Source organism: Stegostoma tigrinum, chromosome 20 (assembly GCF_030684315.1).
Source record: "Stegostoma tigrinum isolate sSteTig4 chromosome 20, sSteTig4.hap1, whole genome shotgun sequence".
Classification (NCBI taxonomy): domain Eukaryota; kingdom Metazoa; phylum Chordata; class Chondrichthyes; order Orectolobiformes; family Stegostomatidae; genus Stegostoma; species Stegostoma tigrinum.
Window position 1 is genome coordinate 20534007 of NC_081373.1, and position 27320 is coordinate 20561326.

General features: G+C 40.3%; 1 protein-coding gene across 8 annotated transcripts in view; it reads left to right on the plus strand.

The window, feature by feature from the left end:
• Nucleotides 1–27320, plus strand: part of hspa12a (heat shock protein 12A) — a 250044-nt gene that overhangs the window by 185812 nt on the left and 36912 nt on the right. For 6 of the 8 annotated variants that reach the window (XM_059653030.1, XM_048551007.2, XM_048551008.2 and 3 more), the window contains 4 exons: nt 1805–1932; nt 11648–11834; nt 19204–19308; nt 20507–20623. In XM_059653030.1, coding sequence (XP_059509013.1) covers nt 1805–1932; nt 11648–11834; nt 19204–19308; nt 20507–20623 — 537 coding nt within the window. The remainder of the gene's footprint in view (nt 1–1804; nt 1933–11647; nt 11835–19203; nt 19309–20506; nt 20624–27320) is intronic. The other 2 variants (XM_059653031.1, XM_048551003.1) reach the window with 1 other exon arrangement.

Here is a 27320-nt window from a genome sequence, read left to right on the forward strand (position 1 = left end):
GTCTTTACATTCAATATTTTTACAGTTTTGCATCAAATCTGATTTTAGCTTTTCTGCTGTTCCCACTCTATTCTGCATGCTATTGATCCATTTATCTAATCTAAACTGTGATTGTTGGGTTCGGAGTTCCGTGCTTCTTTTCCGATTGAGAACAGTGGCTTTACCACGATACATAATTCAGAGACCCAGGCAAATGCACAAAAAACACAGGGTTCAAATCCTACCTTGGCAGCTGGTGGAATTTAAATGCAATTAGTGGAAGTGTGGGTTTGAAAGCTAGTCTCAGTGATAGTGGCCAAGATAACAGTTATTGATAGTTTTTTTTATTAAAAAAAACTACCTAATTCCTTGATATTAGGAACTGCAGATGCTGGAGAATCTGAGATAACAACGTGTAGAGCTGGATGAACGCAGCAGGCCAAGCAGCATCTTAGGAGCAGGAAAGCTCACGTTTCGGGCCTAGACCCTGCTCCATACCTTGTTATCTAATTCATTGATGTCTTTTTGGGAACGGAAATCTGCTGTCCTTAACTGATTTGACTTGTGATTCCAGGCTCAAAGCAGTTTAATTGCCTGCTAACTGAACTCTGAAATGGTCCACTAAAGAACTCAGTTCAAGAACAATTAGGGGTAGGCAACAAATGATGGCCTTGCAACAATGTCCATATTCCATGTGTGAAAAAGAGTTAATTAGAGTAGCCCCAGTTTGATCCTTTACCAAGTCAGTTTTCTGGAATTTAACATGGAGGATCTCACAGGATTTTTAAATTTAATTTTAAGCTATTCTATTGTTCAGCTGGCACTCACACCAGCTGTCACTTAATTGAACTTGTATTGAGGAGGTGCTGAATGCAACTCTACAAGTGGATGTAAGAGCATACGGAGACACCTCCACTACTGCAGTCTAATAGCAAGCAAGAACTGATCGCATAACTGTATGTGTTCATCACTTGCAGTGTGTACACATGCCCATGCCTGGAGCACTAACATATGTCTAAATATTTCCTGTCTTTGTATTTCCAGAGTCATGATAATAAAAAATGACTTTCATATGGAGTCATAGCGTTGTGCAGTACAGAAACGGACCCTTCGGTCCAACCAGTCCACGCTGAACATAATCCCAAACAAAACTAGTCCCACCTGCCTGCTGCTGGCCCATATCCCTCCAACCTTTCCTTCCATATATCTATCCAAACGTCTTTTAAATATCGTAATTGTACCTGAATCCATCACTTCATCAGGAAATTCATTTCACACATGAATCACTCCTCTGTGTTTTAAAAAAAAGTAAATTGCCTCATGTCTTTTTTTTAAAATCTGTCTCCTCTCACCTTAAAAATGTGCCCCTTGTCTTGAAAATCCCCATCCTAGGGAAAAGACAACTACCATTAACTCTATTTATACATCCCACAAAGAAAGACAGTCGAAATATTTCAGGAAAACAGGTTGGAAATGTCATTGGATGATTGTGTTTTTCACAGTCTTTTTTCACAGTCACAGTGGCCTGAAAAGTGGCCAGTTTCCTGTTTCTTTTACAGAGTTTCTAATCTGTCCTTAAATTATGATTTTTTTTTCTAATATTCATAAATGAGGCCATAGAAAGATAGTTGAGTAAAGCTTAACTGAGGGCCTCATCAGCTACAATAATAACTGGAAGTTAAATGATTTGATATTACGGATAATTAGAATGAGATAAAACATTGTATTAAAACTTGAATGTCATAACAAAATAACAAGGATTTAAAACATCAGCATTAAAATGCAATTAAAATGTTTTTTGAACAAAGATTTTATTTTCTTACAGAAGGACTCTGAACAAACTGCATCCTTGCAGCAGTCATTTGTTCTGGTGGTAGCTATTGATTTTGGCACCACTTCTAGTGGATACGCTTACAGCTTCGCTAGGGACCCTGAGTGCATTCACATAATGAGGTAAGTACTGCAATGCAGAGGCACTGCTGATTTTCCAGCCATTTCTAGCTATTAAACCTCAGAGTCTGGGGTGTATGGTAGATAATGGATGACTTCCAGGAAGAGTAGGTACTCCACTCTCATTTAAGTGTTCAGCAAGACATTAGTACAGTGTTTCTATTTTCCAAAAGTCAATTACATCTGATTGAAATGGATTCTTTTAAAGGGTTCAAGTTGATTGGTCTTTTTTTTTAAACAGTAAATGTTTAGGTATAAAATCCACTAACAAAATCTTCAAAATGCAAAACAAAACAAAGAACAGTGAATGCTGGAAATCAGAAACATAAACAAAATTTGCTAGAAAAACTCAAAACTCAATTCTAAAGGGTCACCGGACCCAAAATGTTAATTCTGCTTTCTCTGCATAGGTGCTGCCAGACCTATTGAGTTTTTTTTTCAGCAATTCCGTTTTATTTTTGTCTCTTCAATATGCATTTGTTGTTATTACAATATCTTGCAATGAAATGTTGTAATGTATTCTAAGAAAATACAAATGTGAGTCAGAGACAAGCAATGAAAAGAAAAGGGTGCAGGTGATGAGCCTAAGTGACACTCCATTCCTTTTTCTTTTGTATTATTACCATGCTCATAATCTAGATTAATTTCTCCCCCTAAATCAAAGTTTACAGCTTTGGTGAAAACCTTCTTTTACATCTGCAAGCGAATAGCCCTGTAATTTTTCTAAAGCAGATGTGACATGGAGACATGTAAGAAAGGAATTGCAAATAATACTCCAAATGTGCAGGAGTATAGCCATCTGATTTGATTACTATCCATGTTTCAGCTAAGAATGTTTATGCTGACAAAGCTGTTCGGGCAACTGTATCATATGGAAACATGGCTCACTGAAGTGGATGAAAATATGAGGTGGTGCACTTTGGTAAGACAAACAAGGGCAGGGCTTATACAGTTAATGGTAGGGTCCTGGCAAGTGTTGTCGAACAGAGAGACTTAAGAGTTGAGGTACATTATTCCTTGTTCTTTGAAAGTTGTATCAGAGGTAGACGGGCTTGTAAAGCATTTGGCATGCTTGCCTCCATTGCTTAGATCATTGCATATATGTCATGTCATGGTCGTACAGGGCATTGGTGAGGCCACATTTGGAGTATTGTGTATGGTTTTTGGTTGCAGTCTGTAGGAAGATTAAATTAGAGGAAGGATTTACAAGGATGTTCCCTGGATTGGATGCTTTGAATGATAAGGAGAGGCTGTATAGGCTGGGAGGTTGAGGGGTGACATTTATAAAATCATGATGGGCATAGATAAGGTGAACAGCAAAGGTCTTTTCCCTAGGGTAGAGGAGCTCACAACTAGAGGACATACTTTAAAAGTTAGAGTAAGTTTTAGAAGGGACCTCCAGGGCAACTTTTCACACAGATGGTGGTTCATATGTGGAATGAACTGCAAGAAGTGGTGGATGCAGATACAGGTACAACATTTAAAAGACATATAGATGGGTACATGAATAGGAAAGGTTTAGAGGGACGTGGGCCAAATGCAGGCAAATTGGATTAGTTCAGCTTGGGAAAATTTTGGTCTGTATAGACAAGTTGGACCAAAGGGTCTGTTTCCATGCTGTATGGCTCTATTTGCAAAGAGCAGTGATTGGCAAAGCTCCTAACATTTGCAATCCTTGCATGTCAAAAAGACAGCAAGAAACAATAATGAAGCATGCCAATGAAATCTTTGTTTTATGCCACATGCTTTCATTATTACTTTTGCAATCTTACATGGGTTTTTCCTCACCCAGGACTACATTTGGGTGATTTCTGCACTTTAGACCAACTTGAAGGCAGCATCCTGAAGGAACATCACAATCGTCTCCTTTGATGTTATAATTAGGCTAATTCCTTTATATTGGCTTTATAGTACAGATGTTGATTTTATATTATCCCATTATCATTGATTTTATATCTGTTGTGAGATAAATCTGGTCTTCATTTGCTATTATGAAGTAGGCAGTATCTTTTGTGTCTTATGGCACTCAGATGTTCAGCAATGCCTTTAAGCAATAGTGTACTTGATAAGGATTCTGAAGAGAGTTAGATTTTGATTGAAGTTATTTTACAGATGTTTAACGCAGATATCTTTTCTCTTGCTTGCTTTGTTGGGTTTGTTGTGATCCTATTGCAAGGGTGGTTTGCAGTTGTCATGGGATAATAAAATAAGCTGGTGATCCTCATTCCAAAACCTCCTGTAAAAATTCTAGAAAATCCACAAAACTTTGGGCAAATATAATTAGAATTTCATCATTGTGAACTAGTCACTGTAATTATAAATGCCTCAGACTCCAGAATGATTTTCCTAAAATAGTGCTAGAAGGGTCAGAAATTAATGCTATAAAACAGTGTCTAATTTATTATGGCAGGTTTATTTTCATTGGACACCTTTTTTAGTGTTTTTTTTCTCCTGCCTTGAAAGAGGTTTAACTACAAAGCAGTGCAAAAAAATGGATATCTTTCAGTGATGGTAATGCTTCTCTGGATGCAGGGTAGGCGATGGCCTAGTGGTATTATTGCTGGACTGTTAATCCAGAGACCCAGATAACATTCAGGGAACCCGGCTTTGAATCTCGCCATGGCAGATAGTGAATTTGAATTCAATAAATGTCTGGAATTAATAGTCTAATAACGACTGTGAATCCATTGTCAATTGTTGGGGATAAACCCATCTGGTTCACCATTGTCCTTTAGGGAATGAAACTGCCATCCTTACCTGGTCTGGCCAATAAGTGACTCCAGATCCACAACAATGTGGTTGACTCTCAACTGCCCTCTGGGCAATTAGGGATGGGCAATAAATGCTGGCTAGCCAGCAACACTCTCATCCCTTAATCAATTTAAAAAGCCATTTCGTGGACACGGTTGGTTTATTTAGGTGAAGGTACATACTGAGTAGCATGTTAATAAAGGGGAGGCAATGGCCTAATGGTATTAATGCTAGCTTATTAATCCAGAAAATCAGCTAATGTTCTGCAGACCTCGGTTTGAGCCTTGCCACAACAGATAGTGGAATTTGAATTCAATTTAAAAATAATTAGGAATATCCAGAAATAAAAATCTAATGATGACCATGAAACCATTGCTGATTCTTGGGGTAGAGAAACGACATCTGGCTCACTCATGTCCTTCAGGGGAAAAAAAAAATCTGCCACCCTCACCTGGATTGGTTTACATGTGACCCCAGTCCCACAGCATCCTGGTTGACTCTAAGCTGCCTGACGTAGCAAGCCACTCAGTTTGAGGGAAGCAGGGAACAGGCAATAATTGTTGCCAAGCCTATGATGCTCATGTCTCACAAGTGAATATTATTTTTAAAAAAAGTCACACTGGTTTGGAACTCTGGTTTCAGCACCAGATTTTAAGCCTGAATTCAAATTCACCTAACTTTAATTTTCGTGGAGGTTTAAAACCTGATACCTGCAGGTTTTATGCGCCAACCATGATCAGACATATTTCTTGTGGAGCTTTATGCACACACTTACTCTGAAGGTAAATTGTGTGCTGATTTGCACATAGCAGGTTCTCTGCACAACCAATAACACCGGAGACAACATGCCCTCATAATTTTGACAGGACCAATTACACAACCATCTGTTTCCACTCTTATGGTGAGGGTTCATATCTACTCCTTAATAATTACTTAGGTTTGCAGTGATCAGTTTGTGTGAATTCAAAATGAATATAATATTAAATAAGTATAAATTATATCTGAGAAATTATATATTAATGTAAAATGATTGTTTATTTATGTATGTTGAGATGTAAGAGGTCATAATGTTAATGCAGTTTACAAAATTGATATTTGTTAGTTAAAACTGGCCAAAAGTTGATTTATTCATAGCTAATGTTTTAATCTATTGAGTACTTAATACATTTAATATGAGTCTGCTTGACAGTGTAACTAGTTGCAAAAATAAACTAGATTTATATTCCTTTTATGCAAAGAGGAAAGTTCAATAAAGAAGGTGATGCATACAATAAATCTAGCATCTTTATCAGTAGAATTCCAAAAATAATCCAGATAACATTCAAGTTATCTATATTCATAGTGAGACAGCATAGTACAGCTGTGAGAAATATTTGGTATGCTGCAGTTATTTCTTTCATTTCTGAATTTTTGCTAATCATGGAACTTAAAAGCCCATAGTAAATAAATTAATAAGTAAACTGAGTTCATATTGGAAACATCTATAAGAACGGTAAAATTTACAACAGGTCAGAGTTTAAACAGGAAAGGGTGGGAATGGATCCCAAAGGAAATGAGTCGCAACAAAAAATGTTCATTTTCTGTCATTTTTAAAATTATATATTGCTATGGTAACACTTCGACACATGATTTTTTTGTGCAACATTTGCCACCACTGTAGTATGAAGACCAACGTTTAAAAAACTAGGACAGGATCTAATCTGTAGTTTATGTTTAAGCACAGTCACCATCACTGTTAGATCATTTTTTTTATTTCATTGTTTTTCACTATTTCCACAAATTGACTGATTAAAGTGTGCAAGTTTCACTGAAATATTACTGTTACAATTGTTCAAAAATGCTTACTTAGCATCTTTGCAACATGCTTGGGACACGAAAGGTGCAATGTATTTGCAAGGTGTTACGTTTTCGTCTTTTGTTCTAGTGTTCTTTTATTCAAATTAGAATGCCCAGCATCCAAAGTTGCCGTTTCACTTGTATTTCTGTGTGGAGTGCATTAGAGTCATACAGTCAAAGAGATATACAGCATGGCAACAGACCCTTCGATCCAATTTTTCATGGCAGACTAAATATTCCAAATTAATAGAGTTCCATTTGCCAGCACTTGGCCCATATCCCTTTAAACCCTTGCTATTTGTGTATCCATCAAGACATCTTTTGAAATATTGTAATTTGTACCAGGCTGCACCACTTGCTGTGGCAGCTCAGTGCATGTATGCACTATCATTTGCGTGAAAAAGTTGCCCCTGGGGGGATAGATCTAAAATGGGGCTCTCACCTTAAACCTGTGCCCTTTTTGGACTCACTCACCTTGGGGAAAACACCTCTTGGGTGTCCACCCTAACCATACCCCTCATGATTTTATAAACATTTAAAAGGACATCCCTCAGCCTCCAATCATCCAGGGAAAATAGCCTCAGCCTATTCAGCCTCTCCCTATATCTCAAACCCTTCAACTCTGGAAACATCCTTTGTAAATCTTTTCTGAACCCTTTCAAGTTTTACAACATCCTTCCTATCGCAGGGAGACCAGAATTGAACATAGTATTCCAAAAGTGGCTGACAAATGACCTGTACAGCGTTTATGATCTCCCAACTCCTATACTCAATGATCAGTAAAGGCAAGCATACGAAACACTTTCTTCACTGTCTTCTATGTGAAAAAGTTGCCCCTTAGGCCTGTTTTAAATCTATTCCCTCTCACTTGCAAGGAACTGTGAATCTGCACTCCAAGGTCACTTTGTTCAGCGCCACTACCCAGGACCTGACTGTCCTGCCCTGATTTGCCTTTCCAATGTGCAACACCTCAATTTTATCTAAATTAAACTCCATCTGCCACTCTTTGGCCCATCTGCCCATTTGATCAAGATCCCATTGTATGCTGAGGTGACCTTCTTCACATCTCCACCTATCTGGACTCCATTTTCTTCCCCTTGGTCCAGGAACTCCCTACCTACATCCGTGACACCACCCATGCCCTCCACCTTCTCCAGAGCTTCCAATTCCCCGATCCTCAACACCTCATTTTCACCATGGACATCCAGTCCCTATACACCTGCATTCCCCTTGCAGATGGCCTTAAGGCCCTCTGTTAAGGCCCTCTGCTTCCTCCTGTCCCACAGACCCGACCAGTCCCCCTCCACCAACACCCTCATCGGCCTAGCCGAACTCATCCTCACCCTCAACTTCTCTTTCAGTTCCTCCCGCTTCCTACAGACTACGGGGGTGGCCATGGGTACCTGCATGGGCCCAAGCTATGCCTGCCTCTTTGTAAGTTATGTGGAATAGTCCGTCTTTCGCACCTACACTGGCCCCAAACCCCATCTCTTCCTCCTTTACATTGACCGTATCAGCGGCGCCTCATGCTCCCAAGAGGAGCTCGAAGATTTCATCCACTTCACCAACACCTTCCACCCCAACCTCAAGTTCACCTGGATCAGCTCCAACACATCCCTCACCTTCCTGGACCTTTGTCTCCATCTCCGGCAACCACCAACAAACCGATGTCCATTTCAAGCCCACTGACTCCCACAGCTACCTAGAATACACCTCCTCCCACCCACCTTCCTGAAAAAATTCCATCCCCTATTCCCAATTCCTCCACCTCTGCCGCATCTGCTCCCAGGATGAGGCATTCCACTCCCGCACATCCCAGATGACCTCATTCTTCAAGGGCTGCAACTCCCTCCCCCCCCCCCACCCCTCCGAAATGGTCAAGAACATCCTTGACCGTGTTTCCCGCATTTCCCGCGCCTCATCCCTCACACCCCGCCCTTGCAATAACCGCCAAAAGAGAATCCCCCAGTCCTCACATACCACCTCACCAACCTCCAGATACAACGCATCATCCTCCGACACTTCTGCCATCTGCAATCTGACCCCACCACCAAAGACATTTTTCCAACCCCACCCTTGTCTGCCTTCCAGAGAGCCCACTCTCTCTGCAACTCCCTTGTCCACTCCACGCTCCCCTCCAACCCTACCCGGCACTTGCCCTGCAACCGCAGGAAGTGCTACACTTGCCCCCACACCACCTCCCTCACCCCCATGCCAGGCCCCAAGATGACTTTGCATATCAAGCAGATGTTCACCTGCACATCTGCCAATGTGGTATACTGCATCTGCTGTACACGTTGTGGCTTCCTCTATGGCACTGCAGGACGCCCAGGATGGACATGTCATCTGAGGAATGGGAGGGGGAGTTGAAATGGTTCGCGACTGGGAGGTGCAGTTGTTTACTGCAAACCGAGCGGAGGCTTGAGGATCACTTTGCAGAACACCTTCGCTCAGTTTGCAGTAAACAACTGCACCTCCCAGTCGCGAACCATTTCAACTCCCCCTCCCATTCCTCAGACGACATGTCCATCCTGGGCGTCCTGCAATGCAGTAGCGATGCCACCCGAAGGTTGCAGGAACAGCGACTCATATTCCGCTTGGGAACCCTGCAGCCCAATGGTATCAATGTGGATTTCACCAGCTTCAAAATGTCCCCTCCCCCCACTGCATCCCAAAACCAGTCCAGCTCGTCCCCGCCTGCCTAACTTGTTCTCCCTCTCACCTATCCCCTCCTCCCACCTCAAGCCGCACCTCCATTTCCTACCTACTAACCTCATGCCACCCCCTTGACCTGTCCGTCCTCCCCGGACTGACGTATCTCCTCCCTACCTCCCCACCCATACTCTCCCCTCCACCTATCTTCTCCATCCATCTTCAGTCCACCTCCCCCGTCTCCCTATTTATTTCAGAATCCTCTCCCCATCCCCCTCTCTGATGAAGGGTCTTGGCCCGAAACATCAGCTTTTATGCTCCTAAGATGCTGCTTGGCCTGCTGTGTTCATGCAGCCCCACACTTTGTTATCTAACCTTCTTCACTGTTGGCTACACCACCAATTTTGGTGTCATCTGCAAATTTACTAACCGTACCTCTGACATTCACATTTACATCATTTATATAAATAACAAAAAGCAGTGGACCCAGCACCAATCCTTGTGGCACACTGCTAGTCACAGGCTTCCAGTCTGAAAAGCAACTCTCTGCCACCACCCTTTGTCTCCTACTTTCAAGCCAGTTTGTATCCAAATGGCTAGTTCTCCCAGTAATCCATGTGATCTAACCTTGTTAACCAGTCTACCATGAGTAATCTTGCCGAATACCTTACTGAGATAGGTCATGCCCACCACTCTGCCTTCATCGATCCTCTTTGTAACTTCTACAAGAACCTCAGTTAAGTTAGTGACTCACACATTCCGATGCAGAAAGCCATGTTTTCTGTCCAGAATCAATCCTTGCCTTTCCAAATACATGTTAATCCTGTCCCTCAGGATCCACTGCAACAACTTGCCATTCACTGATGCCAGACTCACTGGCCTACAGTTCCCTGGCTTTTCCTTACCACCTTTCTTAAACAATGGCCAATCTCTAGTCTACTGGCATCTCAGCTGTGGCTATCGATGGTATAAATATCTCAGCTAGTGGCCCAGCAATGACTTTTCTAGCTTCCCACAAAGTTCTAGGGTAGACCTGATCAGGTCTCAGTGATTTATCCACCTTTATGCACTTGACCCGAAAATTAAAGCACCACATTCAAGTATATTGAGAAATATTCCTCATTTCACTGCTGGGACAAATATGACTACGGTGAATGAAGAAAAATAGTTTATCCAAGATTCACACCTACTGTTTTGAGAGTGCAAACTCAGAATTAACAAAATAATTAATCTTCAGGAAGTATTTTTCAAGGTGGTGACACAAATCTGCGAATAATTTACCTTATTATGTGATTTTTTTAAAAAAAGATGGCTTTTGCAGATGTAAATTAAGAAACCTTTGTGTGCTTCATCTTTAATTCCAGAATTCATTCATTGACCTGAAAATGGCACAATTGCTTGTAAACCTTATTCTGTACTGATTGTGAATCAGTGTGGGTATTTTGACTTTACACATTTGGTTTCTATTAAGATGCATGCCACCCCATCTATAGGGGAGAAGGATTTAGCAAATTAGGCAGAAAGGCAACATTTATTGCGAACATACAGTAATTACTTGCCTTTTTGTGGCTTAAGATCTTTCCAACCTCATTGAGAGGCCATGCTGTTCAGGATTATTAGAATCTCTTTGGCCTCAATAACCATTTTACTTTTGCTGAAAATGATATTTACTTCTGGGGACAGGGAGCTAACCCAGGAAGTGGTTTGTAAGTCAGTATTCTCAAACATCCAGCTACAGTGTGTTTCTATTTTTAATTAGCACTTCAATCTTCAGCAACATCACATTTGTTCCCAATCATCTGGTTGCTGTAGGTAGGGAGCATGAGTTTAAATGCTAACCACCAAAATGCCATGCACCCCAGTTAATGGACACCAGTAGGCAATTAAAGCAGCAATCAGCTGCTTAAAGGTCCCCTGGATGGCTATTTCCAGTGCAAGCTTCCACTCCTTTGTCAAGATGTCATCTTTCTAAATGCATGTCAAACTAGCATTTAGGCTTAAAGGCCCCTACTTGACCGCCTCAGAGGCTATTGAAGAGTTAGTTACCCACTTTGAGTAAAGAGCCATGGCTGAAATTGTTCATCATTCTTTCTGCCCCAAAGAACAGTTTGATGAAAAAGGTTTCTGACAAGAAATGGTCCACATCTATCATTATGCATTCTGTTTTATCTAAAGCTTAGTGTCCACCACCATCAGAAATAAGCATCACCATTCTGATTGAATAGGGTGGGTCGACCAGGACCTAGCTGTATGTTTTTGGTGTGTTTTGTTTCCTGTGTGTTTTTGCATTTGGTTGTTTGGTATTTTAGGCATCACTGATTTTCATTGCTTCCCACTTATCAGCTGTGCCTTCAGCTAGCAAAACCATAAGCTCTGGAATCCATCCCTCATCCTATCTATGGGCTGAACCAACTGTGTAATTCTAAGGTTATGTACCACAAAGAGCAATTACAGTATCATTATACTTTTTTTTTGTTAGACGATGGGAAGGTGGTGACCCTGGTGTATCCAATCAGAAGATGCCTACCACTATCCTACTAACACCTGATGGAAAGTACCATAGCTTTGGTTATGCAGCCAGGGACTTTTATCATGACCTGGATCCAAATGATTCAAAGCAGTGGCTGTATTTTGAGAAGTTCAAAATGAAGCTGCATACAACAAGTGTAAGTTCCAAATCTTCATTTTGCTTGTTTAACTTAAGCTAGGAATTTAGTCTATGGAAATTGTGATTTGAACTTAAAAAAGCAAAAATAGCACATGTACAGTTCTGTGCTGTAAAGGCAAAACACTTCTTAATGGTTACTCAGAGACTAACTGGAAGACAAACGACTTTTTGCTGCTTCCTCAGTGAATCCAGGTGGGGGTGGGGCTCAGTGTTAAAAGCCACCTTGCTGCCTTTTGCTCCAACCCCCTGAAACCCTTTCCAGTCTTCACTCACCTGTGTCCAGTAAGTTAACAATGATCTTTGGTGAAACCCTTGGAAAATAGCCACCTTGTTGCCTGGATTGGAAAGCTGTTAAGTGTCTGTGTAGCCATCAGTTTTTAGTGAATGAAACTTCAGCCTTTGGGAGTACTAAATCACAGGAAAGACCCATGCAGATCTTGTAAATGACTGACCGACATCAGTTTGATCAGGCATCCCACCATTTAGTCCCTTATCAGTTGCACGTTGTGTCTTCAATTATTAAAATTTGACTGATATCATTAAAGGAGACAATGTTGTTGACATTTTCTAGTTAACATACAAAACCAACCAAGTAAAACTATTATAATAAAGTGTGGAGCTGGATGAGCACAGCTGGCCAAGCAGCATCTTAGGAGCACAAAAGCTGACGTTTCGGGCCTAGACCCTTTATCAGTGAGGGGGATGGGGGTGAGGGTTCTGGAATAAATAGGGAGAGAGGGGGAGGCAGACCGAAGATGGAGAGAAAAGAAGATAGGTGGAGAGAGTTTAGGTGGGGAGGTAGGGAGGGGATAGGTCAGTCCAGGGAAGATGGACAGGTCAAGGAGGTGGGATGAGGTTAGTAGGTAGGAGATGGAGGTGTGGCTTGAGGAGGGAGGAAGGGATGGGTGAGAGGAAGAACAGGTTAGGGAGGCAGAGACAGGCTGGGCTGGTTGTGTGGTGCAGTGGTGGGAGGGGACGAACTGGGCTGGTTTTGGGATGCAGTGGGGGAAGGGGAGATTTTGAAGCTGGTGAGGTCCACATTGATACCATTGGGCTGCAGCGTTCCCAAGCGGAATGTGAGTTGCTGTTCCTGCAACCTTCGGGTGGCATCATTGTGGCACTGCAGGAGGCCCATGATCGACATGTCATCTAAAGAATGGGAGGGGGAGTTGAAATGGCTCAAGACTGGGAGGTGCAGTTGTTTATTGCGAACCAAGTGGAGGTGTTCTGCAAAGCGGTCCCCAAGCCTCCGCTTGGTTTCCCCAATGTAGAGGAAGCCACACCGGGTACAATGGACACAGTATACCACATTGGCAGACGTGCAGGTGAACCCCTGCTTAATATGGAAAGTCATCTTGGGGCCTGGGATAGGGGTGAGGGAGGAGGTGTGGGGGCAAGTGTAGCACTTCCTGCGGCCGGCTTTGTTCACTCCACATTGCCCTCCAACCCCACCAAACCCGGCCATTTTTCCATCCCCACCTTGTCTTTCTGGAGAGACCACTCTTTCCGTGACTCCCTTGTTCGCTCCACACTGCCCTCCAACCCCACCACACCCGGCACTTTCCCCTGCAACCGCAGGAAGTGCTACACTTGCCCCCACATCTCCTCCCTCACCCCTATCCCAGGCCCCAAGATGACTTTCCATATTAAGCAGAGGTTCACCTGCACATCTGCCAATGTAGTATACTATATCCATTGTACCCGGTGTGGCTTCCTCTACATTGGGGAAACCAAGCGGAGGCTTGGAGACCGCTTTGCAGAACACCTCTGCTCGGTTCGCAATAAACAACTGCACCTCCCAGTCGCGAACCATTTCAACTCCCCCTCCCATTCTTTAGATTGCACCACACAACCAGCCCAGCTCTTCCCCTCCCCCCACTACATCCCAAAACCAGCCCAGCCTGTCTCTGCCTCCCTAACCTGTTCTTCCCCTCACCCATCCCTTCCTCCCACCCCAAGCCGCACCTCCATTTCCTACCTACTAACCTCATCCCACCTCCTTGACCTGTCCGTCTTCCCTAGACTGACCTATCCCCTCCCTACCTCCCCACCTATACTCTCCTCTCCACCTATCTTCTTTTCTCTCCATCTTCGGTCCGCCTCCCCCTCTCTCCCAATTTATTCCAGAACCCTCACCCCATCCCCCTCTCTGAAGGGTCCAGGCCCGAAACGTCAACTTTTGTGCTCCTGAGATGCTGCTTGGCCAGCTGTGCTCATCTAGCTCCACACTTTATTATCTTGGATTCTCCAGCATCTGCAGTTCCCATTATCACTGAGTAAAACTATTAAATTGTTAGATTTGCTGCTAGCATAAGCTGTTGTAAAATACACACAGCCAGTTTTTATCTTCAGTTGCAAGTCAGTTTCAAATTAGTTTCCATTAACTAAGGCTTCCTTGGAACAAAATTACAGTTAGCTCCAAGCTCTGCAACGTAAGTTGATTTGTCTAGATAGTCAAAACTCAAATGGGTTCAGGTTCAGAACTACTGCTAGAAGGGGAAGTTCCTGTGAAAGGCAAATATACGGGGATGAGAATACTACAATGTTTTGTAAGTTGGGGAAAAAGATTCAGAACACTTTTATAAAACCTCTAATGTTTGGCAGACGCAGTGTTGCTTCCTGAACATGCCTTCTTTCATGTAAGAGCTTGTAAAACAGGACATGTTTCTACTGACATAGTAGGAACTGCCGATGCTGGAGAATCTGAGATAACACAGTTTAGAGCTGGATGAACACAGCAGGCCAAGCAGCATCAGAGGAGCAGGAAAGCTGACATTTCAGGTCGAGACCCTTCTTCCCCTATTTCTGAAGAAGGATCTCGACCCAAAATGTCAACTTACCTGCTCCCCTGATGCTGTTTGGCCTGCTGTGTTCATCCAGCTCTACACTGTTACCCCACTAACCATGTTGCTACTGAGGTACTTTGAAAGAACCTCTCAGTTTCTGATGAAGTGTCTATGCCCGAAACATCAGCTTTCCTGCTCCTCTGATGCTGTTTGGCCTGCTATGTGCTTCCAGCTCTACACCTTTTGTTGTCTCAGCGCCTGGTCTCATTTCACAGTGACATTACTGGAGTCATTGCTGGTCCAGCTACCAGAGGGAAGAGGAACCTCCACCAGTATAACATCTCTGACACAGACTCAAAAGGAAGTGTGCTCATGAAAGGCACAGCTCGTGATGAATGAGTAATATGCTGCCCTTTTTGTTTACAGTTGCTCCTCTTCCTGGAGCAAAACAACTCAATCTCGATTAGAAAACTCACCAAAACCAGTAAAGAGTAAACTAATTGAAAGTCTGAGTAGCCACAAAAATAAAAATATGAAAAATATTAGAAATGCCTTTAAAAATCTTGATAGACTTACAATAGAAATTGCTGGACTTTTTAAAGACTCTGTGGTCTGCAGCTCCACCTGAAACTCCTTACTGTCATATTTCTGTAGGTATCCCAAATACTTGTGTCCAAGACCCTGAAAATAGCTTGGCACCTTTCTTTGCCCTCTTTATATAGGCTAGTAAAGGCTTTCAAATGGCAGATCTGTGCTGGCAACATTCCCCACTAAAATCTTCAAGCACAATTCTGAAATTATTTTTTCTGTTGCTCTGCTGCTGTAGGAGCAGTTCCCAAACATATATGTTATTGGATATATATCATCCACGGTCCAGAGGAAATACTAACAGAATGGTATTTCTGATTTCTATCATCTTGAACTTAGTATATTTTGTGTTCATCATTGAAAAATAAATATTAACATATCAAATTGACAACCAGCTTTGTGGCTATGCAGGTTGACAATCAAAGTATAAGCAGTGTGTCAGAAAGCCCTTTTAAATCCAGACAACATTCTTGTGTTATGGATTTGTTACATGTGTACTAAGTCTACAGTGTTATGCATAATATAAATCTGCACAGTCTTCCATCTTCACTGGAATGGCTTTAAATGAAAAAGCAATGCACGTGTTTTGGTGATGATTAATTGGCCTCTTATTCAAATCTTATTACTGGACTGTTCAGAAGCAAGCTGGATTCAGTACAAAAGTTGAGTCCTTGATTTTTTTTTTTAAAATGACCTCTTTTCCCATCACAGTAAGCCTCCCAATTCTATGTTGAAGTCTATCTATAATGATAAGTGACCTTTCATCTTTTCCACAGTTATAGTTAGGAAGGTGTTGACCTTTCAGATCAAAGGTGGTGCTCCTATGGTTTGGCTGATTTAGGTCAATTTCTTAAATTACTGCAACCTGAAATTATTTGCTTTGAAAGCTATCCATTCAAGTATTAGCAGCTTTTTTTTGCAAATTATAAGGATCATGCCATGTCAGCATTCTGAAATAGCTGTTAGCACACATCAGTTCCTTGCACAACAGTATGAAAGGCATTACAGTCTCAAATGTAGTTTTTATTCATTCATTTAAATACACCAGAAAAATAACCAAGCCTAGTCTGATACTTACAGGTCACAAGAGGCTTTTGTTTACAACTAAGATGGAAAGTCTTTCTTTTGATATGCTCAGGAATTTTGTGTTAATAACTTTATCATTATGAATGTTATAATTATGTAACCCATATACCCTAGCAACAGTGCACTAAACTCATACTAGTTTGTTGAAAGAGATGATGTTCCCTTCCTACCTCAATTATGGGGAGTTGTAACAATTTTCAGCCATTAGCCTCTCTGAAGTGTCATCTGAAAAATGTGGAAAGAACAAACTTTTGAGATGACCATTAGAAAGGAACATCAGCTTCAAATCACATTCTGTTCCAAAGCCAAGGCTGATGAGATTATGGTCACAGGTCAGAACAATTATCAACCATTGCAGGGATCATGTGGAATTGGTGTTGGCAGCTCACTAACATGACTCTGGTATGTGATCAGTGCTGCCTGTACTATTCATCAGTTGTGTGTATGCTTGAGGATGGGGAAGGGCCAAGAATTCAAGCTTAACTGAGGCCTTAAATTAAGACAGCACATTTTTTAAAGAGAACGCACACTCTTGTTGCACTTCACAATTTTAATAAGTCGAAAAATGTCTGCAAAAGGCCCAGAGAGGCTGTTCAGGTTCAGTGATGCAGCATTGAAAGCTTTCATTCAAGTGATGGTTTGAATGAGGGATATCTTGTTCACTCCAGAAGGCAGAAAATCTTCCTGGCAGCATTTTTACCGCTAGTATTTGGAGGTTAGGACCAATAGCTTTGTTTCCTGTACATTACTGCAATGTAGAAATAAGTTAAATGACACAGCAGTGTTCTTAAAGTAAGAATACTTCCCTCTCTGCTCACACCAGTATCTAACAGTGGTCACTACTCAAAACACTACTCTCCCCCTCTTCTATTTACTCTCTTACAATCATCTCACATCACCCTATCTCCTTGTTGCACTCAGATGCTACACATACTACTCTCACCACTGTTAGAATGATCTCTTCCTCACATCACAACCACATTATTCAGTCATGGCAGACCAATTTCTTTAATCCGGACTGTCAGTAATACAGTTCAGTTTTCTGGGGCGAAGATGATACGTGCAAACGTGTGTTTAAGAGATTATGAGGAAACTGAGTCCACTTGCATCCTCTTGCCTGTGTAAAACAGAGTGGTGAAAAGTGACAATGCTGGAAGAGTTGTCATTGAAGGATTCTTCATACCTTGCTATCTTTTCCACTCTTACTTCTGTTTCTTCCTGAACAGACTGCATGATAAATGCTAATCACTTCCTTCAACTTCGTCTTACTTTGTTTCCTTCATTATGCTAAAAGCTTAACCCTATATCACTCCATTTCATTTCAAGTTCTGACAATGTAGTAACCCTTCTCCCATTTCACGGAGAAGAGGCCAGTTATTTGAAGATGTAGTGTCAGTCAATCAGATAATGGAAAACATTGCTTGTACTTTAGAAGGTTGGCTAGAGATGAGGCTTCTTCATGTACTAAATCACTGACCACTCATGTACTGGAACAGGATACCATTGGTCCTGTCTCGCTAGTGGGCAAAACCACAAAAGAGCTTTTCTGCAAGATGCCAAATATGACTACATGGAAATACCAGGTGCACATGGCAGTCTGCAACAAACTTAGACACAATGGTTTGAAATTTTGTCTGTTTTTGGCTGCACATGAAGCTGAGCAGAAATTCAGGAGAGATCCCCACTGGAGGGTGGGGCAGACTTTTCCGCACATATATACACGTGTGGAGTAAATGCCATATATGGCTGTAGGGCAGGAAGCATTGCCCCTCTCCAAAACCAAATTTAAAAGGCAGCTGCACAGTAGTTCACTCTCTGTAACTTAGTAGCATCACTCAGCCTCTAGTCATCATTCTCATCCCACCCTGGAAATGTTAGAGACCAGGCAAAAAGAAGCATTATGCTTTTCAGTGCTTCTACTGAGGTTCTCCTGAAGACTGTCCAGGAGAGCAGGGCAGGTTTTCTTTCCTCTCCAAGGTAAAAATAAGCTATCCCAATTGACAAAGGGTAACCTGGAAAGTGATGATGCTGCAGGTCAGCCCTCATAGGCGGCTGGAGACAAACTGGCCCCAGTACTGAAGAAGAGGAATGACCGGCTACACCAGAGTATGTTCCACTCTTGAGTAAGAATCGTAAAGTTTCCTTTGCAGAGGACTGACACAACAGTTTGGGTAGCAGGCCTGTATTTCAGGTACCTCAGAAGTGATCAATGTCTGTAACTTCACTGCATTTATCTTTCTAACTTTATAGCTAAATACCCACATTGCTCAAATCTTTCTGGTAATTCTCCTCAGCACCTGCTCAAGAGTATTCAAATCGACCGGGAAGTCTGGTTTCAGAACTGAGCATAAAATTCCAGTTTAATTTTGATCCACAGTAAATCAAGAATGTAACAGGACAATACTGTGGAGTTGTGTTAGGAGATAAGCTTGATCTGTTTGAATACCAGAGCATACTGAAAGGCCTTTTTGGCCTTCTTTTAGGACTATTTTTTTCAGCTCTTCCTAGTATGAGCTTAAAGGAGGCAGATTCTGCATCATAAGTGATCTACCACAGCAGATTACTATCCATGCAGTGAAGACAAAAGTTGCCCTTGGGCCTTTTCGAATTGTGTATACAATTACTATTACTATAACGCTTTGTATATTGTACATTTTATGCAAGGCCACAGAGACCTAATTTCTCCTGAGAACTATAGAGAAATGTTACTCTGAAAAATAAATGCACTCAAAAAGATTTGTGTGGCTGTTTGATCTTATAGAATAAATTACCTTTTGAGAAGGAATTGCTTTTAAGTGGAGTGCACTTTTTGTGACCGGATCGCGTTCTAACTCTGTGAAAGCCTAGAAATTGTCATTTTTTGAACTATCATCGTGTGATGCTTTTATTTCTTTCACTGTCTTCTAGAATCTCACAATTGAAACAGAACTGGAGGCTGCCAATGGAAAAAAGGTCAAGGCTATCGAAATCTTTGCCTGTGCTCTAATGTTCTTTAAAGACCATGCATTACAGGTATGTTAGAAACAACAAAGAACTTATATACAGTAAGATCTCCTTCATAATGTTACAGTCATCAGACAGATTTGATGGAAAGTTGAAAATCATGTTTATTTTAAACTTGTGCTGCTGAGTATTTTACTTTACGAAGTATTGTGACTGGGCTGTTCTGCATTATAATATCATTTGGTATTGCAAGATGATCAAACTAGTTTAAAACTTGATACTGCTGATCAAAAGAATCAGTGGTTTTTCTACAGGATGCATCTATTAGTGTACAAGCAACCATAGAATTGTGAAACTGTTATTGTTGCCTATTTTTGGGTCCATTTCCTTTGCTAAGTGATTGTGCAAAGGATAATTACAGACCAAGAAAATCAACTGTACTTTAAAACTGCTTTGGAATTCGAAGAAATTTGATAGCTGTTGTCAACAAAGAAGTTTTCTTTCAAACATCTGCTGTAATCTTCAGTTGTGAAAAGATGTTGGAACTCATTTTGCTAAGGTAATTCTTGTCAGTAAGGGTATAATTCAGAGCAGTCAAATCGATCTTCACAAAATGCTATTCCTTTGCATTTTTAACCTGATAAATCTGTGTCCCAGTAATCACCCTCTGATTGAAATGGATCCAAAACTAGACAACAATAACTATGTCTCAAATCTCTAGAGCTTCTTTTTATGTTAATAAACATATATCTAGAACATAGAACATAGAACAGTACAGCACAGAACAGGCCCTTCAGCCCACGATGTTGTGCCGACCATTGATCCTCATGTATGCACCCTCAAATTTCTGTGACTATATGCATGTCCAGCAGTCTCTTAAATGTCCCCAATGACCTTGCTTCCACAACTGCTGCTGGCAATGCATTCCATGCTCTCACAACTCTCTGTGTAAAGAACCCGCCTCTGACATCCCCTCTATACTTGCCTCCAACCAGCTTAAAACTATGACCCCTCGTGTGAGCCTTTTCTGCCCTGGGAAATAGTCTCTGGCTATCAACTCTATCTATCTAGACTTTGCTTTATTGATAATTAGTAACCAGTAACAGTGCCATCATTCTATGGCCCCTCACAACTGAATGAAAAAATACAATCAAGTTTGATATATGCAGGCTGTAAATACATGGAAATTATGTTGTAGCTAGGATGTTGCTGTAGAATTGTCAATGAAGAAACAAGGAAGCTGTAACCTACATCATTCTATTTTTAGGAGCTGAGTGACCAGGGTGGTTCACAGTTTGGAAACCTGGATATTAGATGGGTCATAACTGTACCAGCTATATGGAAGCAGCCTGCAAAACAGTTCATGAGGCAGGCAGCCTACAAGGTATGTTTTGTGCACTGAGAGGAGTTGACTGTGCGTCTTAATCCAGTGGCAAATTAAATGTGTAGATTGAATTGATAAAATTTATCAACAGTCCCACATGTAAGAAGTTAGAGTTCTCAGCTGATCTGCAGCATTCTGTCTAAGGCATACAAAGCAGCAGAAAGTTGTGATAGGCCTGAGGATTGGAATTTATTTGGAACCAGCTGCAGATGATTAAAGTGCTAAGAAAGAGAGAAAATTGATTATGAAAATAAATTGGCATGAAACATAAAAGCAAATAAGCAAAAGCTCCTGCTGGTTTATAAGGATAAAAAGAAAGTAGCTATGGTAAGGTTGGGACCCATGACTGATGTAACTGGGGAATTAATGATGGGGCAGTGAGGAAATCATGCATAATTTAAAGCAATCTTCTGGATCAGTCTTCATGGTGGAGGACACTATATAAACATCTCATAGATAACGAATAAGCAAGATATGAATGGGAGGGAAGATCTTGTAACAGCCTGTATCATGAGGAGCAAAGTATTTGACAAACTAAGGGAACTAAAGGCAGACAAGCAGCCTGGAAGTGTTGATCGACATCCAAGGGTTTTGAAGTACTTAGCTGTAGAGATACTGGAGGCATTCGTTAAACTATTCCAGAACTCACTGGATTCCAAGAGAGTTCCAATAGATTGGCAAACTGTTAACGAGCACCCCTGTTCAAGAAGGGAGGGAAACAGTAAACAGGAAGCTATCGGCCCTTAAGTCTGACATCTGTCATTGGGAAAATGTGAACGTGTATTGATAAGGAAGAAGTAACAGGAATTTAGAAGTACTCCCATAATCAAACAGAGTCAACCTGGTTTTGCGAAAGGAAATAGTGTTTGACAAATTTACTGAGGTTCTATGGGGAATCATGAGCAAAGTTGATAAAGTGCATCCAGAAAGGCTGGTGTATTTGGATGTCAAAAGGCATTCTCTAAGGTCCCGTACAGACCATTGTTGCACAAGATAGGGGCTCATGGTATTGTGGGTAGTATATTAGTATGATCAGAGGATTTACTAACTATTAGAAGATAGAGTTGCGATAAGGCGTTACATTCAAGGCAACTATCTGTAACTAGTAGAGTGGCACAGACAGCAGTATTGGGATCAGTTATTTGCACCTTATATTAGTGACTTGGACGAGGAAGTAAACATGTTGTAGCCAAGTTTGTGGATGAAACCAAAACAAGTGAGAAGGCAATTGGTGAAGCAGAAAGAGTCTGCCAAACCATGTAGACAGTTTAAGTGAGTGGGCAAATACATGACAAATGGGCAGAAACGGTAGTGGAGCTGAATATTATTTCGAAGGAATAAGACTGCAGAAAAGTACTAAGGGCTTTGGGAATTCTCATGCATGAATCACAAAAAGCTAGCATCCAAGATCAGTGGGTAATAGGGAAGATAAATAGAATGTTGGCCATTATTTCAAGGAGAATCAAGCGCAAAAGTAGCAAGGTTTGCTAAAAATACACAAGAGACCAGTCAGGCCACAGCTGAAATACTGTGAACAGTTTTGGGCCCCTGATCTAAGCAAAAATATTCTGGCATTGGACGCAGTCCAGGGTTGGTTCACTGAGGAGAGGTTGTGTAGATTTTGTCTGTACTTGCTGGAATTTAAAAGAAAGACATGATCTTGTTGAAATATACAACATTGTTAGGGGATTTGACAGGGTAGATGCAGAAAGACTGTCTCCCTTTTGTGGGAGAGTCCAAGGCCAGGGAGCATAATCTCAGAATAAGGGGTTGCACATTTAACACAGATGGGAAGAAATTTTCCTCTTGCATCGTAACACATCTGTTGACTTTACTGCAGAGGGCTGTTGAGGCTGAGTCGTTATGTATATTTAAGCCAAGACAGATATTTCTAATCAATAAGGGAATAAAGGGTTAGAACATAGAACATAGAAAAGTACAGCACAGTACAGGCCCTTCGGCCCACGATGTTGTGCCGTGGAATAATCCTAATCCAAAAATAAAATAACCTAATCTACATTCCCCTCAATTCACTGCAGTCCATGTGCATGTCCAGCAGTCGCTTAAATGTCACTAATGACTCCGCTTCCACGACTACCACTGGTAAACTATTCCATGCGTTCACAACTCTGAGTGAAGAACCTCCCTCTGACGTCTCCTCTATACCTTCCCCCTAAAGCAGAGAGGTAGAACTGAGGATTAGTAAAATAGCTATGATCTCATTGAATGATGGAGCAGACTCGATGGGCTGAAAAGCCTTCTTCTGCTCCTATGTCTTATAGTCATATCTTTGGGTCTGAGATTGGGTCATTATTCATTAGCTGTAAGGAGAATGAGAGATAATCTTAATGAAATATACAGGATGCTGCAGGGGACTAAGCAGGGTAGATATTGAAAAGATATTTCCACTACTGGGGACACACAAACTAGGGGACATGTTTGCAGAATAAAAGAACATTCATTTAGTACTGAGACGCAAAGAAATTTCTTCTGAGAGTAATGAATGGGTGGAATTCTCTATCCAGGGAATTATGAAGGTTGGATCACTAAGTATTTAAAGAGGAACTGGTTGATTTTTGAAATAAAAGGGAGTTTAGATTTGCGAGGAACTGACATGAAAGAGTAATTGTGGCCTGGGGCAGATCAGCTATGATCTTATAAAATAGTGGGGCAGGCTTGAGGGGCTGATTGGTCTATTCCTCTTATTTCAGAATTTCTTATAAAGGTGCATTTGTTACATAACTCGGTGTGCCTGAAAAAGAATGTTATTGTGATTCTATAGCATCAGTTAATATTTAAAGTTTATATCTTCTTTACAAACTCTATTACAGAAATAAGCATGACGACATTAATTTTATGGGCACTGAAATATTGCAAGTCAAAGGCTTCATTTAATGTGCCAGAGCACTTACATTTTGATGCATATACAGCACGCAGGTGAAAAATTTGCAGAACCATATATTTCTAAAATTAACAGGTGTTCTTTGTTTATTGACATATTTGGTCAAATTTCATTCATGGTTAGATGAATGAATAATTAGTTTAATGTATTAGTATTGACAGTAAACACAAGCAAGAAGACACTTGGAAAAAGGAATGCAACAAATGAAGAAAGCAAACACAGTAACGTGCTAAGCCTATTTTCCTCTCTGCTTTATTTTGTCCCTTTTGTTGTCAATCATAGATAATTTTCTTTGTTTGAATGAATGCACCAAAGCCATCAATGATTCTATGTTGTGTTTCAGACTTGGAAATGGTAGCATTGTGCTGATAGATTAGCAAGGGCTTGGATGCCTGGAACTATTTCTAGCATTTGTATTATAATGAGGAAACATTCTTTGCTTTTCAAAAATATGCCAGACAGATTTGCTGTATGTTACCTGAAAATACAGAAAATTATCTTAGTTACTTTTTAATTAAAGGACTTCCAAATGATAACTTGAGTTGCAAATTTTGCCTAGCTAGTTCTAAGCCAAGATTTTCAAAGGCTTACAGAATAGAGACCAATTTCTCTGATTATGCAAGTGAAATAAATTTAAATATTCAAATTTATGAAATAACGTGTTTTCAATAACACTTAAGAATATTAATGTAATGCTAAATGGCAACTTACAGTAAGAATAAAGGCTAAATTTTTAGGGCAATGACTGTTTTTAGAAAGTTCCATCGAATGATTAAACACATTTTGAAACTATTGAAATTCTGTCATTTATTTGTTGACTTTGAAATAGTGCTAAAAACATTTCATACACACCCATCTTGAATATTAAGTTGCTTAGGTATTTACTTACATCGATTGTTTGCATAACTTACTTGCAAAGATTTATATGATGTTCATCTTTGTTGCAAAGTATTCCTGCCCCATTGACTTTCATTTGCCTGAATGTTTGATCTGTAGTCGATTGAATGAAAGACCAATCCTCAATATCCTTAATACACATATAGGACCTGGTTGTTAATTATAGTTTGAATTTCAGAAATTTATTTAAAGGAAGTACAAAATGCAAAACAACCTTTTTATTGGCAATATTCCAAAGACAGTTTTTTAAAATTTATATTTGAAATGTGGGCATCACTGTCCAGCCAAGCTTTAGGTCCCATCTTTAAATTAGAATTAGAGTTAACCACTTAGCTGGGAACCCGGAGTCACACATCGGCTAGATCAGGGAAGGAAGCCATATTTCATTCCTTAATAGCACTAGTGACCACGTGGGTTTTTATGACCCCCCCCCCCAACCCAAAAAATCAAATATTGTAAGTTTGTTATTAAAGTATTATGGTTAGTTTTATCAATCTAACGGGGAGCAGTTGTGTACCGGCAATATCACTGGACTCATAGTCCAGAACCTCAGGTCCTGAGGACAAGAGTTCAAAGCCCACCATAGCAGATAGTGAACTTGGAATTCAATAACCCAAAATAGCCAGGAATGATAAACTGGTCTCAAAGTGACAACATAACTGTTGGTGATTATTATAAAAATCCAAATGGCTGACTAACCTCCTTTTAGGAAAGGAAATAAATGCCATTCCTGGTAGGTCTGGCCTACATATGACTCCAAGCCCACGGCAGTGTGATAGGCTTTTAAGTACTCTTTGGTGGTTAGGGAAGGGCAATACATGCTGACCTAGCCAGTGATGCCCACATTACATGAACAAATAAAAAAATTGTGTCCTGTCTAGAAGGGTAAATTTTAAGATCAGTAATGTTAAATAGTCAGAATTGACAGTTATATCTTCATTATAGTTACAAAATTCAAATTAGTGCACCAAAAGGAGTAATATCTTCAAACAAGTAATTGGGAGACAATGCCATATTTTGACATTGTATCCAAGTTTTCATTAAATTCAATACATTTCCAAAATATGTTCTAAAGTGAGCATGTAACTTGGTAAAACAGCAGTGATTTGGGTGAAAATTGTCTATAAATTATTCATAAATTTCTTCGAAAAAGAAAAGTATTTGCAGTACTGAAAGAAATATTGTGCTTGAGTAATTTCAGAATTAAGCTAAATAAAACTGCAGCACAATTAATTCCTGAGAGAAATTCTCAGTTCTGTCTGAATGAGCCTTAGCAAACTGGGTCATTGTTAAGAAAGTGGGACAACTTAATAACTCTGGAATCAAACTGCAGAACAGCAGTAGGGAAAATATGCCAAGACAACTGTAATATTTGCTGCACCTAACGATTTTTGGAAGGAGTGTTAAACTGAGAACCTGCCTACTAAGTTAGATGACAATTACTTAAAGATAAAGATGACAGCTCTGTTAAATAAAAATGTTTTACTGATGATGCCAAGGAAGAAATAGTCCATCACCTATAATTTACTTATTGTCCGTATTTCATATATTTTGATTGTAATTTTGAATCCTTGTAACATAATCTGCTGAATAGTTTTGTGAAGGATGCAGCGTATCATCTCCTGTAGGAAGGATACACTAAGTGAATTTAGAATCTATCAACATAATTGAACAGATAATGTACATTTCTTGGCTGTCAGGCTTTACTCCACCTCATTGGCTAAGCATTGATAATTCCCAGCTATGCTTCCAGATTGAAATTGGTTTAACCGACTGAGATAGTGTTGGCTGTATGTTTGTGGATAACCACCGCCCGTACCATACCTTACGAGTCGTAGGATATGTTTAATGTATGACAGAAAAATGAGAGAAGATGAGAAGCAAAAAAAATCAATCCTAACAAGTTCCAATGCTTAAATTAGACTCATGCTTTAATATCTGCAATTTAGAATAACCTGAGAAGGACAACAATTTGGTTAACCACAAGAAGTTAGTGAAAGTGTAATCTTAATATCCAAAGAATGGATAGCATTCAGACCTCAACATGAAAGGATCATGGTGAGTAGAAAATTGATCAGGTTAAGTGATTTGAATATGTCAACAAGGCCTCAATACAGAAATAGTTTAACTACCAACATAGGAAAGTCAGCAAGTATAGGACAAAAAGGAATGATTGCAGCTCACCTTTATTGGTTCCTGTTCTCAGAACTATATCACAGATCACTTCGTGTCTTATCGAATTTTTTTAAGAAAAATATCAAAATCTCACTTCATGAATTTGCTGTTACTTTGGCTTCCCATTATCTTCCTTGGTAGTTCATGTCACATCATTTGCATCCAGAAGTTAGCATGACTTTTTTTTAGCTACCATGAATTAAATGCTGTTGAGTTTTAAAAAGGACATCTCTTGAGACCAGATTTAAATCAGCGATTAAGTAAATTGATTTTAAGAGAGTGCCTCCTTCAAACCTATACTTGTCTTCCATCTTGTTGAACAACACAGCACACATACTGGATTGTAATCTGATATCATGTGCCATATCTGGAGGTTTCAGAGGAAGAGGCAAAGTACATACCATAGAGTTTGAACTCCGTTTAAATCAATTCATTCCAAATTGAATTTAATCCTCAATATAAGTTAGTCCGAATAAAATGTCAACTCAAGTTGAAGTCTGACAAATTAGAGCCATGATGACAATGTTAGCTCTAACTGATAAACACATTAGATCCAAGAGTGTTACAGTGGATTTTAAGAAATAGACTGGGCGACAATTAAAGACAAAACTTGAAATCAGATACTTGTTTATTAAAGATTGAAAATGTATTCACTTTATATTATTACGTGGAAATGCACCAGGACAGAAATTTAGAAAAATGGGTAAATAATAAATAGGCGAC